The following is a 19,213-nucleotide window of genomic DNA, read 5'->3' as shown; positions in this document are numbered from 1 at the left end:
ATTACCAGGACCAAAGACTTCAAAAAGACAACTCTGACTTTCTTGTACCTTCAGCAGTTGATCACCCTTTTTCTCCCACTTGGAGAAGAGACAGCTACATAAAAGGGGTGGGCTTCCTTTCCATACCAAAGCAAACCTTTCTTCCTGGAGATCCACCCTTTTAAAGCATTTGCCTAATGCAATAACCAAAATAAGATATGCCTTCCCCAAGAATAATCCATATGAGAGTGAAAAAGGCCAGAGATAAGGATGTGCATAATTGGGAATCTGAAAAACTTGGTCATCTAACATAGATGGTACTTATAAGAGTAGACTTTGGGAAGGTATAGAGATGGGGAAGAAGGAAGAGGTTTAAAAGGTACTCTCGATTCCTTCACATTCTCTTTATGAGCAATACAAGGCAGCCTGCTACTCATTGTGAAGGACCTTCTCGCCATCCATTCCTTTTTGCAGCTGGACTCTAAAACAAGAAGAGATCTAAACACAAGGCTGGATTTAGGGGATACATAATTGACCCTGTTGCTTGCTGTTTTTCCTTTCACCTTGCAAATTACCCAACATGGATTTCCAGCTGAAAAAGAAGCAAGTGTACGTTGACAAGGTGGAGAAGATGCAGCAGGCCCTTGTACAGCTCCAGGCAGCATGTGAAAAACGTGAGCAGCTAGAGCACCGTCTCCGGACACGACTGGAGAGGGAACTGGAATCTCTGAGAATCCAGCAGGTATGGAGAACTTAAAGGAAGAAAGGAAAAAAAAAGTAAGAAAATGACATTATTCCTGGTTGCTTATTTTTCAGTTAGCATTTGACGTGAACACTGAAAGCACACACTTGCTCATCTTTACATTTTTCTCCCACCTAATCTTACTCCAGAGTGCCTCCCAATTGAGAATACAAAGTCTGTTTCCTTAGCTTCCTATCCCAGAAATATCCTTTAAGCCTTTTATCTTGCACCTTTTATTTTCACATGAACTCCAGGAACAGTAGACGCTGTAAGAATTAGAGCTGCTACACAAATACACATCTTGATATTGTAGAACTAGAAATGGTCTTCAGAAATCATCTGGCTGTACCACTCTTCAGTTTAGATGAATGAAAATCAAGACTAGGAAAAGTTGGCATGAGTCACTAATGATAACTACAACAAGTTATGGGCAAGATAGGATCTAAATCCTAGATTTTTTTTTTCTTGAGACTGAGTACAGTGGCGTGATCCAAGCTCACTGCAACCTCCACCTTCCATGTTCAAGCAATTCTCCTGCGTCAGCCTCCCGAGTAGTTGGGATTACAGGTGTGCACCACCACGCCCAGCTGACTTTTTTTTTTGTATTTTTAGTAGAGACGGGGATTCACCATGTTGACCAGGCTGGTGTTGAACTCCTGACCTCAGGTGATCCACCTGCCTCAGACTCCCAAAGTGCTGGGATTACAGGTGTGAGCCACCATGCCCGGCCAGATTTTTAAATTCCCATTTCTGTTGTGTGTTATGCTGGCAGGCAGGGATGGCAATTTTTAGGCCATTAATTCACTTTCTGAGTAGCATGACAGTTTGATATGACAGCCCCTTTCCTGGCCAAGGGAACCTCACATTCAAGCCCATGATAGGAAGTCCTGTGGCCCTGGGAGGAGATCTGAATTCCCCCTGCTTCTTTCTGAATCAGAGTCAAAACAGAAGTAGGCTGGGCAGTAATCCTCTCCAAGAATAGGGGCTCAGACACCATGGTTCTTCTCTCACTAACTTGAGGGTTCTCTGCATCTGCCCCAACAGCGTCAGGGCAACTGTCAGCCCACCAACGTTTCAGAATACAATGCCGCTGCGCTGATGGAGCTCCTTCGGGAGAAAGAGGAGAGGATTCTGGCTCTGGAAGCTGATATGACAAAGTGGGAGCAGAAATATTTGGAGGAGAATGTGATGAGACATTTCGCTCTGGATGCTGCTGCAACCGTGGCTGCTCAGAGGTAAGTAGTTAGCTGGTAGGACATGAGTGGGAAGAACAGAAAGGTCACTGATTCATAGATTTTTCCAGTGTTTTATTTTCTTTAATATTCTGGGTTTCCCCCCCCCCAATTTCTGCCTAAGTGTGTTTTCTTTCATCTGATTATGCAGGGACTGAACGGCTGTAGAGACAGAGGGTCAGGGATTTGAACATCAAAGTTGTTTTATAAACTTCTTAGAATCATAGTTCAGCTTTCCCCAGAAGCCAGAATGATTGCAGATGGGATCAGCTGAAAATTTGCACCCCTCCTTCCCCAGAGCCACAGATTCTTTCAGCCACATATGCAGGTTGTTTAGCCCCAGGACCGGAGTGAAAGCCCCTCCAGAGAAACTACCACTCAGAAACTAAATGTCACTGAGGAGTTGCTGCTGTCATTTGATAGCTCTGGCTTGTCCAAGGTATGTCAAAGGCTGTGCTGAACTTGAACCCATCCCTGCCCTTTGGGAAGGTCAATATTTGAAGGCCACATTCTCTATGTGCATAACCTCATCGTGTGTGAGCGGTCACATTTCATCTGGTAAGGGAGAGAAAGTGGCTGGAGGATTTTTACTTTTGCTCCTTATTTGTTCCCCTTTTCAAATTATAAAAGTCAATTATTGGCCTTTGGAGGAAATAGTTGCTCTTACCTCATGTGTCTTACCTTGCTGCTGCTCAAAATCATCAGTTGGGGTAAAAAGAAAGGAAGAAAGAGAGAGAGAAAAAGAAACAACAACAAAAACTGAATTCAAGTCAGGTGATGACTTGGGTTGTGGCAATAACAGAGCCTTGGTCTGGAATTGGGTATGAAAGGCAGGCTACAGCATATTGCACCCAGATAGGTCTCTACCCAGAAAGTTATTAAAAACCACAGTGTTGTTTTTAACATTCTCCTAAGCATGGTAAGCCAGCAGAGTCTGGAAGTGCTTGCCAGACTTTGGGTTGGGATATGTATGTGGAGCGGGCAGTGGATACATTTATTTTTGAGTCCTTCCATGCCAAATCAGAGGTGGGGAGGTTCAGTGCTAAGAGCTGAACCGGTGCTTTATAAGCCCACTTTGGTTCTTTAGGAAGACATGTCTCTCTAATGTCATCTGCTTGTCTTCATTAGATATCATCTATGCCTCAAATGGATGGAAGCTGCCTGTGGCTTGATTTTGAGCTTAAGCTCATGGGCTTAAGCTTCCTGGCCTTGTTTCCTAAGCAAGGCATACTCAATACATGCCAGTGTGGCAATAGAGTGCACAGAAGCCCCAGCTCTGCCGGAAGATGGTCTCGAAGGTTGTAGGCAGGTTAGAAGCAGAATTAAGTGTAATTTTACCTGCTAGCTCCCAAGGAAACACCTGTGTCCAGCACTTGTTCAGAGGTTATATAAGAAACCCTGATGCTGAAAAAACATTGTTATTATTGACAGGTGGAAAGATACAGGGTAATTTTGTCACCTTTAGGCAGAAGCTTAGAAACATACAGGTCACGAGAGTGTGCAGTGTGAGAAAATACTAGAAAGCTATGGTTCATGGTGCCTACTTCAGAATAGACTCCAGGTCAAAATGCAGGAGAGCTTCAGGGGTTGTCACTTGGGGGCCTTGTATAAAGAAACTACCCTCCTTCCTTCCTCCTTTGAAAGCTTTGTGTATTCGGGGAAACCCCTTTCAGATGGATTTTCAGAATCTGTTGGCTCCCACAAGGTAGATTTAATTTAAATTGAATTCATTTTAATCATCAGGTAGAAACTTTTCATCTAATCACTGTTTTTGGCAAAATGTGTATGCCTATCATTTAACAGGCTAAAACACAGCCTGGTTCCCACCTAGAAAGAACACTTTCTGATAGTTCCACAGGTGAACATTCCAGATCACGATTGTGTGTCTTTCTGGAATGCTACTAATCCAATCCACAGGAGATGCTGACAGAGAGATTGTATTGAAATTTCTGTAAAATATGGGAATTGGACTAGGTGATTCCTTCAGACCTTCCTATTTCTAGGATTATATTACTTTTCCAATGATAGTGCCTCTTACGTTCTACCATGGAGGTTGGTTTTCTTTTCCTCTTTCCTTTCAAATGAGATTCTATATTTGGGAGGTAACATTCAGAAAACTTTATTTTAAAACCTGTGGGCTCTTCTGCCTTTCTTTCCAACATTTCTTTTTATTCCTTTTGTCTACTTGTTTTCCTCTTCTTTCTCTCAATCTTAAATGTAGCTATTGACCAAGGTTCTGCTCTTTGCCCCTTTCCATGGTAAAAGTTTTATATTTTCTTTTCTTTCAAAATAATTTTTTTTTTTTTTTGAGAAGGAGTCTCGTTCTGTTGCCCAGGCTAGAGTGCAGTGGCGCTATCTCGGCTCACTGCAACCTCCGCCTCCCGGGTTCATGCCATTCTCCTACTTCAGCCTCCCAAGTAGCTGGGACTATAGGCGTGTGCCACCATGCCTGGCTAATTTTTTGTAGAGACAGGGTTTCATTGTGTTAGCCAGGATGGTCTTGATCTCCTGACCTTGTGATCCACCTGTCTCGGCCTCCCAAAATGCTGGGATTACAGGTGTGAGCCACCACGCCCGGCCTCAAAATAATTTTCAAGTGTCTAGGATATTGGCTACAATTGGAAAGTGCTCAAGTGTATTTGAGGAAGGAAGGAAAGTAGAAAAGAAAGAAGAAAAATGGAAGGAAGGAGAAAGGAAGATGTGAAAGCAAGAAGGAAACAATTTCTAAATGTATAAATTATATCCCTAAATCTGGTGCCACATTTCAATGATCTGCTTGGTTTCTGTGTATTCTACCAGGATCTCAAACTTAATATATTCCAAACCTAATAGCTCATTTGGTAAATGACAGATTTCACAGTTAGGACATCTTGCTTGGATGATATCAATGATAGTTGGGTAAGACAATTTTTTTCAATTATGATACTGGTTACATATTAAAAAATCACCTGTTGTAAGCGTACGGTTTGATGAATGTTGGTAATTGTATACAATAGTGTAACCACCACCACAATTAACATAGAGGACCTGTTCTAAAGTGTTCTTGTGCCCTTGAATTTGATTGCTTCCTCCCATGCCTGACCCCAGGCAATGACTAATCTGTTATTTTGTCATAAAATTATAATTTTCTTTTCCAGAATGTCATATAAAAGGAATCATATTGCATTTACTCTTCTTGTTTGACATATTGCACTCAACACAATGATTTTGAAACCCATTCAAGTTGATGCTGAGTAGTGTTCCATGGTGTGGATGTATCACAGTTTATGTATGCATATTTGGATATATGCATATTGGGGTCGTTTCCAGTTTTTGGCCATTGTGAATAATAAAATATAGATTATAACATAAGAACAGGCAAGTGTCTTTTCTCAGGTGATAAGTCATATTAGGTGATCTATTTATACCCCTTCCAACACTTTGATATTATGATACACCTCTTGTCAAAGGGAAAGCTGTTGATGTTAACGATTTCAGACAAGATCAGAGTGTGAAAACCTAGGTTTTTAGCCTTAAAGAGTCCAGGAGGAGGCATTTTGATGCATATGGAAAGTGCTGGCATTGCCCTTTATCCTGAGATGCATCTTAAACATCAGATACGGCAACTCTGTGAGATTGGTCAGCTGTATGTTTAGGTGAATTTTCCTTGATGAAAGGTTAAGAGGGCCAAGAGATAAAGAGAAAGAGAGAGAAAATTGAAGATATTTTGGCATATCTAAAATGAGTATTTGATACTTAAAATATTTGTTTTGTTCAAAGTGATAACAGGAAATTTATTTCTTTCATTTTATTTAGATAATTTGCCCAAGATCACACACAGCTACTAAATGGCAGAAGAACTAGGATTTAAATCTGTATTTTTGTCTCCTTAGCTGCTATAATTCTGCTGCTTCTTAGAAATGGTGTAGCTCAAAGATGGTAAAATAGGAATTATTAGCTGTTCAGTAAGATACTAATTGAGGCTAATTATTTAGTTACCTGGAAATATTATAAATAATCACAATAATATGGCCTGAATTAAGGCTCCATATTATTTTGTCCCTAGGGAGTCCTCTCTAGATGCTTAATATAGATGAGGGGAAATTACTACCGAGTAGGATTCCTTGTTCATTCGCAGAAGAACCAATTTGGCAATGCAGATTTTTAGTTTCAGCTCATAAACAATGAATTTATTTCTGAAGAGCAGCAAAAGGATGACAAGATAACCCACCCAATCAACTATGTAATTTTTATCAGCTTGCATTTACTGAATTAAGTTGCTACCTTTCTCAGAATGTGTAATGTTTCATGTTTATTTTGAGCAAAAGTAAATTCTGGAAAGGAGGAAGTAAAGAAAAGGGAAGCTGAAGGTAGAAGCTGTTCACACACATAATGCATGTCTACCTATTCCCTCTTTATAGGCATTTCTCAATTTCCTTCCTCTGCTTTCTTCTCATCCTACCTTCTGTCTTAGTTATATTGTTCTCTGCTCTAGCTTCTCAGTAATAATAGCAATGATAATAACCGTAATAGTAACTCTGATATCTCTAAAATTAAAGTTAGAACTTTGAACAACTTGTTAGATACTGGCATATGGCAATTCTTAAGTCACTTTCACTCCAGTGTACCTAAAATCAAAACCCATTGCAGTGCTTTCCAAAAGAGCCTTTCCTCAGTTTCCTTTCACAGCAAACAGTATTTCATCTTTCCTAGGCATTTGAGTTCGAAATAACAAAGTTGTTATTCATTCTTCCATCTCCCTAACTCCCGCATTGATATTGTCTCCAAATTCTATCAGTTCTACTTCCTATAGCCTGTTTCCATTTCCGTTGCCACCTCGCTGGTGCATAGTTTCATGATCTGTTGCTGGGATTATTACAATCACCTTGCTGACTGGTCTGCCTGATTCCAGTGTTTCACTTCTCTTATCTTTCTGTCACATTTCTACGAGAGATAAGGCCGTCTTCCTAAGGCATGGCTTAGATCGTTTTATTCCCTTGGAAAGCTCTAATAATTTTCAGCGCCTATTGGAATAAAGTCCAAACTCACTGCTGTACTAGTTAATTATTGACTTTTTTCTCTTCCCTTGTAAGTTTCCTACAGTTAAGGACTAGTCTTATCCATGCCTTTCCCCTCTCCAGCCTCCCAGGAACTTCAAACACAGTGCTCCACTTACGTAGAGTTCACACATTAAATAAACAAAATGATGATGCTGATAGGAAAAGATAGGCTTGAAGTTTGAAAGGCCACTAGGTGTTTTAGGAGGTTATTGGTGACATGCTAGAAAGCAGTTTGAGCAATGTGATGGGATAACTTTGTCAAAAAAAAGAAGGAGAAAGAAGATGACGAACTGTTTACTTAAGAATTTGAGATGGAGGTTGTCAACATCAGGAATGTGCAGTTTGGGGTTTGCAGGTTTTATTTTCAGATCGTAGCCCAGCATCTCTCTCCTGATGTTCTTAAAGAACGTCTTGGAGTATTGGAAGGTAGCAGGTCAAGTTGCTCGTTCAAATACTGTGCTTGCTTGCTTTTGCCTAAGCCATTGGCCTGGTAGCCCTAGTCTTCTAGAAGGAAGATTGATGCTGAGGGCTGCCCTGGCAGCCCTGTCGGAATTCACTAAGTGCCCCACATTTTCAGGCTCCATTCCTGAGGAGTTAACAGTGTCCATATCAATTAGCTGGCAGGGCTCTGAGTCCCCAAAATGGTCTTTTATGCAATGAAAGTGGCAGCAGGCCAGCACTAGTTCCCCCAGTGACAAACCGTATGCTCAATTCCCCAGTGTCCGTAGACACCATGCACTTTTCAACAGTCCTGGCTCTAAAGCCCCAACCTTCACATTGGAATTCTGCAGTACAGGAATTGCTTCCAGGATTTTACCAAGAGCTGGAATTCTTTCAAGTCAGAATCTCTTGTAATCTCTGTATGTTAGTCTCCTTCCATCTTTCCACCTATGTGATTCATTCTCTCTCGCTCTCGCTCTCCTCCACCTCTCTCTTTCCCTCCTTCTCTTTTTCTTTGAGAGACAGGGGTCTTGCTGTGTCACCCAAGCTGGAATGCAGTGGCACAGTCGTAACTGACTGCAGCCTTGAACTCTTGGCCTTAAGCAATCCTTTTGCCTCAGCCTCCTGAGTTATGTGGTTCTCTCTTAATAATAGCTTTGTTGAGTGTTTTGACCATGCCTGACACTGTATTTACATGCATAATTTTATCCTCTATGAGATGAAGTTACAAATATTGTTCCCACTTGGCATATGAAGCGGCATGCTTAGAGCAGGTAATTTGACTTTCAGAGGTCATAAAGCTTGTTAGGGGCAGAGTGTACTTGGAGAAGCTGGGACCTGCTGAGTTGTCTGTATTCAGAGCCTGTGCTCTCAAGCACTATGCAAATGCTGCTTCTTCTTGGGTACCCAGTAGGACTACAAGCCAGTGAATTGCACTAGAGAAAGTATAGAATGCTGAGATGGTAAAATATTTTGAGTTTGGCAAATGATGAAAGCCATTGTATTCTTTCCCCTTCTTGTTCTCCAATTATTTCATCATTCCGTAAATGGTTTCAACCTTGCATATAAGGTACACGTATATTTTGGGGAACAGTAATTTTATAGAGGCTCACCAAAATCCCCAACCTTAATAGCAATTTTCTGCCTCTTTTTCTTGCCACTTCATCCCCATCTGCACTGGACATAATCTTGAAGCTAAGAGAACATAGTTAGCTCCCAACAGAAAACATGCCTGGAGTTCTCCTGCAGATCCCCATTCTCTTAGGAAGTATAATGAAGCAGTGCCAGTTCATTGTTTTCTCGGTCTATTGTCTGATTTCCTTGAAGACCAATATAATTGCATCAGTATTCTCCCTAATCCTAATAACCTCCCTCACCCCCCCACCACACACACACACACATGCACGTGTTTTTCCTTATTAATTGGTCTTTGAGTTAATGGCCTGAGACACTTTCAAATGGAACATGATGGTCCTTTATGCAGTTAGAACTCTGGCAAGAGAACAGTCACTTTGTTGGGGTAGACCCATTGATTTGGTGCTAGAATGTTTCAGATGTAGATTAGATAGGAATCGAGTGGGACTGACTCAAAGGCACTATTTATTAGCTCACATGCCCTACCTAATCTTAGCTGATGTGTCTGTTGTTTGCTTCTAGTACTCAGGTGTATTTACCAATGTTCATCTGTAGCCATAAGTTACTTAGTATACCCTCTGACTTTCTTGAAAGTCTGACCTTTCCCCCTTTATGACTTCTAGGCGAATAAAATGGAAATATATACATATTCCTTTTTTTTTTTTTTTTTTTTTGAGACAGAGTCTCCCTCTGTTGCCTAGGCTGGAGTGTAGTGGCTCGATCTCACCTCACAACAACCTCCACCTCCCGGGTTCAAGTGATTCTCCTGCCTCAGCCTCCCAGATAGCGGGGATTACAGGCGTGCACAACCATGCCTGGCTAATTTTTGTATTTTTAGTAGAGACAGGGTTTCTCCATGTTGGCCAGGCTGGTCTCAAACTCCTGACCTCAGATGATCCACCTGCCTCAGCCTTCCAAAGCATTAGGATTACAGGCATGAGCCACCATGCCTGGCCCAATATATGCATATTCCTGTTGCTTGGCCATGATCTAAAAACTTGAAGGGGCTATCTGCCAGAAGGTTTTGGGATGATATCTGTTCAGTTCTGAAGGCAAGTCTGTGCATATCTCATCCCTCACTGACTTTTGTAGCCACTTCTATACTAATAACGTTGCCTTCTACCCTGAACGCTGAACTGTCCTATTTTGGAGGCTCTTACGGGTTAGTTCCCCAGAAAGCATCTGTTCCAAATGTGCTTGATTTCAGCTTAGGACTTTCCAGAAAAGCCTTCCTTGACTTAGAAGAAAGATAACATTCATTGATCTTGCTATGCTCCCATCTCATCACTTCCATTTTCCTCCCCAGGGACACAACAGTCATCAGTCACTCTCCTAACACCAGCTATGACACAGCTCTAGAAGCTCGCATCCAGAAAGAGGAGGAAGAAATCTTGATGGCCAATAAGCGTTGCCTTGACATGGAGGGCAGGTAAAATGTTGTTCTGGACCCTGAGGAATCTGAGACATTGATATAGAGACCAGATAGGATCTTTATTCACAGCTAGGAAATCTGATCATGCAGCCTCCCCGCTCCACCATCACCCCTGCCAGCCTGTCACTTAAAGGTGTGAGATGCTATGACCTTTACCTTGATAATCTCCACTAAACATGGAATTCCAGGTAGGGTTTCTGTCCCTTTGGCCTTCCTAATTGCTTTTCCTCTTCCCTCTGCCTGAGCTGAATTGTTGGCATTTGCACTATGGGGTATTCTTTCTAGCACTGCATCACAACCCTGTGATACAGCAGATTGCTTAATAAAAGAGTAAAAGAACATCCGCTCAGCCGGGCACAATGGCTCACACCTGTAATCCCAGCACTTTGGAAGGCCAAGGCGGGTGGATCACCTGAGGTCAGGAGTTCAAGACCAGCCTGGCCAATATGGTGAAACCCTGTCTCTACTAAAAATATAAAAATTAGCCAGGTGTGGTAGTGGGCACCTGTAGTCCCAGCTACTCAGGAGGCCAAGGCAGGAGAATCGCTTGAGCTTGGGAGGCAGAGGTTGCAATGAGTCAAGATCATGCCATTGCACTCCAGCCTGAGCAACAGAGCTAGAGTCCGTCTCAACAACAACAACAAAAAGTACATCTACTCAAAGTGGAGGTAGGATACCTGATTCCTTTTATAAACACATGATCATTTACTTACTACCTGAAGGTTGTCGCTCATTCATAGAAGATCTCATCTTCTCACTGAGTAAATTGTTTCCATTGACTGAGATTCTTCACTACAGCACCTAGTACATCAGTTCATTCTCTCATATTCAGCCTTTTTTTTCACTGGTACTTTATTGTGACTTACTAAGATTTAAGCAACAGCTCCTGGATGCTCTGCTGTATCCATTTGGGTGTGCAGAAAAAAGAAAAAACATGTTTTAAAAACTGTAGCACACCATCCCTTGTTTTGCAACTCAGAACTAACTAGATCAACCTTTAGTCGAAAAGATAATGGGAGCTCCATGTAGTCATGTAGTCAATTAGACCAAAATGTGGAGGTAGCAAGAAGGTTTTTTTTTTTTTTGAGATGGAGTCAGTCTTGCTCTGTCACCCAGGCTGGAGTGCAGTGGCACTATCTTGGCTCACTGCAACCTCTGCCTCCCAAGTTAAAGTGATTCTCCTGCCTCGGCCTCCCGAGTAGCTGGGACTACAGGCGCCTGCCACCATACCCAGCTAATTTTTGTATTTTTAGTAGAGACAGGGTTTCACCATGTTGGCCAGGCTGGTCTCGAACTCCTGACTTTGCAATCCACCCACCTCGGCCTCCCAAAATGCTGGGATTACAGGCGTAAGCCACCACGCCCAGCCCACAACAAGGTCTTTTTATGTTCTTTGTCTTTGGCTCCTAGGATTAAGACCCTCCATGCACAGATTATTGAGAAGGATGCCATGATCAAAGTACTCCAGCAGCGTTCCCGGAAGGAGCCGAGCAAGACAGAGCAGCTGTCGTGCATGCGGCCAGCGAAGTCTCTGATGTCCATTTCCAATGCTGGATCAGGCTTGCTCTCCCACTCATCCACCCTGACTGGCTCCCCCATCATGGAAGAAAAGCGAGACGACAAGAGCTGGAAGGGGAGCCTAGGTAATGACAGTAAATAAGGAAGATTATAGTCACATGTTCAAAGAGAGCCCTGAGATAAGCACCCATGCTTAAGGAAAAGGGATGATGGTCCAGGTTCTAGAGAGGAAGGTGTACCAGGGTTTTGGGTTTTTTTTCCCTCCTGAGACCCTAGTTCCACATTCTGGAGCTCCTCCACACTTTGAAGTCTCCCGGTGAGAATACCAATTGAGGCCAAGGTCTAGAGGACAAGAATCTTGAGTTTCATTTGGGTGTGAAGGAAGATAACTCTAATTTCCTCTAAACTATTCTCAGATTTGGCCTTTGCCATGTGGCACCTTTATCTTTCTCCAAAGCCCATGTGGCCTTTGTGTCGTTCCAAATGTCAAAATTCCGGCATTTCTGTGTTCCTTCCTCCTCTATAATAGGAGAACCCAGAGTTTTAGTTACACTAAATCGTTTGGGTAGCAGGTTTTGTTCCCACAGTGTTGTGAGATGAGAACAGAATGTACTTTTTCATTCCGTTCCTGTCCATTCCCTCCCCTCTAATCAAAACCCCAGACATATTGTGGATACCACGAGGCACATTTCTAGAGCCTGAGGAAGGAAGCTTATATATATTTTTATTTTAACCCTTTTTGTTGTTTTTAATTCCTTTCTTGGTCCTCTGATACTTGTAATATCTTTTGGTTAGAATAAGCATTTTGGGGACTATGGTCATGGTGAGAACCTTAGATCACACAATTATTACCACACTCAATCTGTGTCAACAGACTTCTTCCCCAGATCCTTTCTTGCTCCCTGGTAACGTGTGGTAATGGTTTATAAGTGGAGCCGAGTAGGAGCATTCTGACAACTTGGTGGAACCCAATCACCATTGGAAAAATAAATCAAAACAGATACCCAGGTCACTTACAGGCTTAATATGTTGTGCCAGGTGATGGATGAGGACCAGAAGGGATCTTCGAAGTCTGTAAGAAACTTTTAGCCATGGTTGGAGGAGCCTCACACGCTGATTTCTGGGTTCCCTGGAGGCAAAAATAAATAATTTAGAATATTTTAAATTATTTAATATTTAATATTTAAATAAATATTTAAATAAATATTTATTTATTTAAAAATAAATAAATAAATTTCTTCTGAAATTTGAATGGGAGAACAGGTAATTAGATGTCTGGATTTGAATCACCTATTGTTTTCTAACGTCTGTTCCTCTTTCATTTGTAGGCATTCTCCTGGGTGGAGACTACCGTGCTGAATATGTCCCTTCCACACCCTCGCCTGTGCCCCCCTCGACTCCCCTGCTCTCGGCTCACTCCAAGACAGGCAGCCGAGACTGCAGTACCCAAACTGAACGTGGGACGGAATCGAACAAAACTGCAGCTGTTGCTCCCATCTCTGTTCCTGCTCCAGTTGCTGCTGCCGCCACTGCTGCCGCCATCACTGCCACTGCTGCCACCATCACCACCACCATGGTAGCTGCTGCTCCAGTTGCTGTTGCTGCTGCTGCTGCTCCAGCTGCTGCTGCTGCTGCTGCCCCGTCTCCAGCCACTGCTGCTGCTACTGCTGCTGCTGTTCCTCCAGCTGCTGCTGGTCAGATTCCAGCCGCTGCCTCTGTTGCCTCAGCTGCTGCCGTTGCTCCTTCTGCTGCTGCTGCTGCTGCTGCTGTTCAGGTTGCTCCAGCTGCTCCGGCTCCAGTTCCAGCTCCGGCTCTGGTTCCGGTTCCAGCTCCAGCAGCGGCTCAGGCTTCTGCTCCTGCTCAGACTCAGGCACCAACTTCAGCTCCGGCTGTGGCTCCAACTCCAGCTCCAACTCCAACTCCAGCTGTGGCTCAGGCTGAGGTTCCTGCAAGTCCAGCTACCGGTCCTGGACCACATCGTTTGTCTATACCAAGTTTGACCTGCAATCCAGACAAAACAGGTAATTATTCCCTTTAGCAGGTAGGTTTTGGTTTAGTTCTGCTCTCAAATACAGATTTATTTCTTGTTGCCTGATGTCTGGGCAGAGTTATCATTTGGACTGAGTTTTTCACGTTCTAAAGGAGAGAGAAGAGAGTCTGTAAATGACTTCTCATCCACCAAGATGGGAACAGGCATGAGTAGAGGCCATTATCTTAGCAGAAGTAAATGAGGGTGGTGGCAGGCAAGTCTCACTTTGCCATTGGCTTCACGAGGGCTCTGATGGTGTCTAGTTCTAGAAATATGGGTTTTTTCTTCATCCCTAAGTGTTTTCTAACCCTTATTTCCATTTAGATGGGCCTGTGTTCCACTCCAATACTCTGGAAAGAAAAACTCCCATTCAGATCCTGGGACAAGAGCCTGATGCAGAGATGGTGGAATATCTCATCTAAACAGCCAAATCAAGAGCTGCAGATTATCAGCAAAAATGCTTTTAATCATTTTCCCCCTTTTATTGGTTCTTGTTTTGAGTGTGAGGACAAGAGTTGTGGGGAGGGGATTTTTTTAACAGGACTTTTTATTGGAACAATGTACTACTTGAGTAATACCATGTGAACACCAGTCTATTTTGGTATGCTTAGGGAGTACCTCTAAAGACAGATTAATCAGAATGTGCTCTAAAGCTTATTGTTTGAATTTATACGAATACTGGGACTGTTAACAGGTGGCTATACATCGATGTTTTCAATGTGCTTAAATTTGTTTAAATTTTCCATATTCTAGATCATTTTTTATTGAAGAGCACAGTATGTGTGGAAGACAGTGTATAACACGTAGTTTGGAAGTGGGAAGCTGGAGAGAATTGAGTGTGTGCTGTTTTGTATAGTTACTGTCCTGTGCAGCAGCTGGAGAAAGCGCTCACCTCAGGCTTACAAAAGGGAATAGTTTCAGGAGCTGTGTAAGCTGGAAAAAAGGTAGGGAGTTTTGGGGTGCAGAAGGGTACTGGAGCTAATTTTTTCTTCCAGTTTCCCAGCTACCCTGCCCCAGGGAATTGTGTTTGTCTTCATTTCAGTGGTGCTTTGGAAACGGATTCTTTTGGTTCCCTCCTGGAGGTTCATACATTCATATATATGCTCTGGAGTAATTTATGCATTTGGATAATTAATATATTGCTTTCAGATGCTGGGAGAGTACATTAACTGAGTGATGCGCAACTTCCTCTCTCTTAGGGAATTAGACCATCAGAGGCCTTGATGGAGAGTTGCATGAGGTGCTATACGCAGACTTCCATGGTTTGTGTGTAGCCATGAACACAGCTTGCTTGCATTTAGTAAGACCAATCAGCTTAGTGTTTATTTCTTCTACAGCACAGATTCACTGGCTGGGTCTCCAGTCTCAAATTGCCAATCATTTGCAAAGTGAGGAAGGATCTTTGTTGACAGGTTGAGTGCTTTGAATTTCTGGTGACTACTTTGAAATAACTTGTTTTGTTTGTCAAATTCTAAGCATATGTCTTAAAAGGCGTTTTTGACTATCACCTCCAAGGGAATAGCATGAGAAACCCAAAGTACCATGCTGCAGTCGGGGGAGAGGTGGATTGCAGCAGTATCCTCAACTACCTCTTCTCACTGTCAGTGACTCCATCTTGGAATACCTTTGGGAAGCAGCAGGAAATGTGCATGTGGGTAGAGATCAAAGGAGGCAATGGCTCCAAGCCTTGCCATAGGGCTGCCTCCAAGGACACAGAAGGATGCCAGTTGCCACAGGTCCCTGCCCTGTGTCACCTGTCTGCCCTTCATTAAGGTGGCAAATCTGCAGATAGCATCATTAAGATCAGTTTTAAGGGGTATAGGGAGGGTGAGGGAAGTGGGGGGTGTTAGGTAAGGGTGGGGGGTAGAGGTTTTGGGATGTCTTAGTTAGAAACCAGATTAATAGAAGAGTAGGCCTGATATATTACATCATGAGCCATAGTGGTGGGAAAGAACTTTAGCAATATAGCCCTACCCCCTCATTTTAGTGATGAGGAATCTGAGAACTGGAGAGGTTCAGTGACTTTTTGAAAGTCATACAACACAGCTAACCATTATGCCAATCACCATGCTTATTTTGGGAAACTCTTTATCTTTTTTAAATTCCATTTTATGAAAAGGCATCTTCATGGTCCAGGGAATATGTATCTTGTAAAATGTCCCTGGTTGGAGTAGCTTGTCCAGTCTTGACAAACTACTGAATTTCTGTCTTGCCTCTCCTTCAGTGCCTTTTAAAAGGTTTTCCCTTTTCTGATCTGCATTTCAACATAGAGTCACATAAATGTCCCCCTGAGAAACCAATCCCACTTCTTTCTAGGAGATTGGGTATCTTAGATAATCTTTTGGGGTTCCTCTGTGAGTATAGGAATGGTATCTTTCCTAATTATCTTCCAAAGGAATTATTTTGTGTGTGTGCGTGTGTGTGTGTAGAGACATAAAGGAGGGTGATGTGATTTTCAGCTAGTCCTTTCACATTTTCAATAATGAGGTAATCATGTTACATACACATTAGTCCTCAGTTATAAAGTGAATCTCAGATAGAAATTAAAAGTGCAGTTGTGTTAAGACTCTTTCATACTACCCTTTAGTCATAAGGAGAAAAAAACACTCAAATAGTAGAAACAGCAAGTAGCAAACTTCAGGAGAGCTACTTTCTATCCAAATAATTTGAAAAACACTTTTCACCTACTCCTTTCATGGTTATAACACATTGGCAGACTTTTTGCTGGCTCTGGGAGCCATGATTTTAATCACATTCTGCAAGGTGACAAATGTCATACATTCCACATTGTGTGGTAGCCATCTCTTTAGACTCATGTATTTTGGGGAAAGGAAGAAGTTCTTGGCTGAGTACTATTTTGAACTTTCCAGAACCCTCTCACACCAGAGACAGTTCCTCTCTGTTCAGTTTCCAGTCCCCGATAATTTGCTAAAATAACATTGTACATCCAGGAGAGGGAAGAAGAGTATGTCAGTATATTATGCAGAAGATAGATACAGCCTTTTCAGAAGATCTCCACTAGTTGTTGTTCCAAAAATTCAAGTTTATGGGAGAAATCTCAATTAGCCACCTTTTCACAGTTGTGTGGATATAACATTTGGGGGATCTTTCTGGACTCCTACCTATCTGTGCATTTTACCGGCACCTCAGGAAAGGAGGGTGACCAGGTTGTCTTAGCTTGTACTGCTTGGTGATCTCTGAGGACCTTCTAATTCAGTTGTACCCCAGTGTTCCATGTATAGAAAAACTTCATTAGAACAAACTTTACTTGATATGAAACTCCTATTAACAGTCTTTTTTTGAAATAAAAGTAGCTTGAGCTTTCTTTTAAAATCATGTATCTTGATTGTTGATTTAATGAAGGATTTCCTTTTAATGCTGCTTTTGAGCTTCAAGGTAATAAGACAGCAGGAACCTAAAATATCTGCCATCATCTGCCATAGGAAAGATACCCAGAGACCCGTCATGTTCTCTTTTTGTTGTTACACTGTTGGGTGGGTATAACAATTGGAAAATGAACAAACTGATTGATTGTGCAAACTACTTTTTATGACAAGCCTAAACCCTCATAATGCGGCAGCTTAAAGTGTATACATATGCACTAACTTTGATCAATTATATTCTCATATCTGTTAGCTACACAGTCTCCTATTATCTCAATTGCTTATGCGCATATGGAATATGTTACTTAAAACGAGTGCATTCTTACTGAAATGTTTTCAAAGGAAGGTATCAGCTGTGGGCTAATTGCCACCAATTTCAGCCTGCCACGATTCTTGGAAATATGTCTTCCAAGTGCCATCCATCATCAGTAGGACAAGTGTCGGGAGTTTGTTTATTTTTTTCCAGTAGCAACGATGGGTTACATGGAGCCATGAAACCTCCTTCTGGCCTCCCTTGTGATTAATGGCATGTGTTTGTAAAATGGATAGCTGGGGTTGGCAGATGGCTAGAGAAGAATCGCCTTTGGTTTAAAATGTATGTGGTCCCCTAATGATTGTGACCCCATTCTGTAATCAACTGAGCTAGTTCCAATAAAGTTAAGCAGGTTTAAATCCACTTTGTGCCTATCTTTTCACTGACAATAAAGTTAGCTATTTTAAAATGCAGTACCGTGTGGAAAATGCTTTGGTGTTTACCCGACAGAGGCTTTATTTGTGCTGTATCAGTGATTACTTTCAATTCAGTATGCAGTGAAATTGCCTTTCAAGGGCAGCGTGCAGCAGAATTTGCATTTGCTTGAAGTATGGAATGTGATTATAGATTATAAAGTATTAAGACAACACCACAGGCCACATGCTCTAATCGGTCTCTTTATATACTCAGGCAGCATATATTAAAAGCTTTGCATCTTTTTATCTTCTGGTTTCTAGGGATAAAATGATGGCCACCCAAAGCAGAGAATTCATCCTTTGGTTAGCATTTTGGAAGGCCCCTTGATATTCCTTTTGTACCCTTGTTCTGATGCCAATTCATCAGTTTTGGTTGAGGGAGCTTGTTATTAAAAACAAATCAAAACCACAAACGAGTTGGCTCTTCACTGAAAATGTTAAGGCTGCCTTTACACTGCCCTTTCTGTGCCTCCTGTTTACCAATGAGTTCCAAACCTGACTGGTGAGGCAAGGATCCCCAAGGACTTTGAAATGACACGTTTTCACAGTGAAATAGAGTTGATGGGTGTTGCGAAAGGGTAGGGCAGGGGTCTAGAATTCATTCAACTGTAAATTTGATTTTTCTTAAAGTTGGACTTGATTCCCTCCATATTTATGATAAGTGCTTTGAAAACCGTATGGATGAAAGGCTTCCCTCTTTTTCAGGACAAAGAAGATAAGGTATTAAGTTAACCAGACCTTACAGAGCTTTGCAAAGCATTCTTTTCAGAAATGTATTGCGCCCGTTTCTTAAGGAGCAGTCACTTGTTGAAAGAAAAAGCAAATGTTCCTTCAAAAATGTGTTAGATTGGCCTGGCATGGTGGCTCATGCCTGTAATCCCAGCACTTTGGGAGGCTGAGGCGGGTGGATCACGAGTTCAGGAGTTCAAGACCAGCCTGGCCAAGATGGTGAAACCCCATCTCTACTAAACTACAAAAATTAGCCAGGCGCAGTAGCAGGTGCCTGTAATCCCAGCTACTTGGGAGTCTGAGGCAGGAGAATCACTTGAACCCGGACGGCAGAGGTTGCAGTGGGCCAAGATCTTGCCACTGCACTCCAGCCTGGACGACAGAGTGAGACTCCGTCTCAAAAAAAAAAAAAAAAAGTGTTAGATTGCATTGTAGGAGCATTTCTAGATATTATTATCCATTTATATAACTGATCTGGCATCTGCATGGTACTTCATCTCTCCCTTTCTGTGTGCATTTCTTATTGAGATAAGTGATCTGCACACCCTATATGAGTTACACAGTGGCAGAAAAAAAAATGTTCTGCTTCCCACCTCCATCTTATTCTGCGGTAAGGTTTTTATTGGAGAAAAAAATGTAAATGGTTTGGTCTTAGATCACTTTCTACATTGACTGGCAATTGCCCTTGTATTTCAGTGAAGAGCCCTGTGTTACAGGACTTAGTTTCCAAGAAGAAAAATGTTCTCCACAGCACCAAAATTTTATAACACATTACAAATACCCACTCTTTAGATGCACAAACTAACCAAGCCCATGGTATGTATTT

The 19,213-nt window shown here is 42.2% G+C and overlaps 1 protein-coding gene across 6 annotated transcripts in view; it reads left to right on the top strand.

The window, feature by feature from the left end:
• Nucleotides 1-17,605, top strand: part of AMOT (angiomotin) — a 66,023-nt gene extending 48,418 nt beyond the window's left edge. For all 6 annotated transcript variants that reach the window (XM_019019733.4, XM_063703264.1, XM_004064735.5 and 3 more), the window contains 6 exons: nt 572-721; nt 1,766-1,956; nt 9,874-9,996; nt 11,410-11,642; nt 12,846-13,538; nt 13,871-17,605. In XM_019019733.4, the coding sequence (XP_018875278.1) occupies nt 572-721; nt 1,766-1,956; nt 9,874-9,996; nt 11,410-11,642; nt 12,846-13,538; nt 13,871-13,968 (1,488 nt within the window). In that variant the 3' untranslated portion in view covers nt 13,969-17,605. The remainder of the gene's footprint in view (nt 1-571; nt 722-1,765; nt 1,957-9,873; nt 9,997-11,409; nt 11,643-12,845; nt 13,539-13,870) is intronic.
• The last annotated feature ends 1,608 nt before the right edge of the window (nt 17,606-19,213 follow it).

Source organism: Gorilla gorilla, chromosome X (assembly GCF_029281585.2).
Source record: "Gorilla gorilla gorilla isolate KB3781 chromosome X, NHGRI_mGorGor1-v2.1_pri, whole genome shotgun sequence".
NCBI classification, from domain to species: Eukaryota; Metazoa; Chordata; class Mammalia; order Primates; family Hominidae; genus Gorilla; species Gorilla gorilla.
The sequence above is the reverse complement of the archived record's forward strand: the minus strand, read 5'-3'. Positions and strand labels throughout refer to the sequence as shown.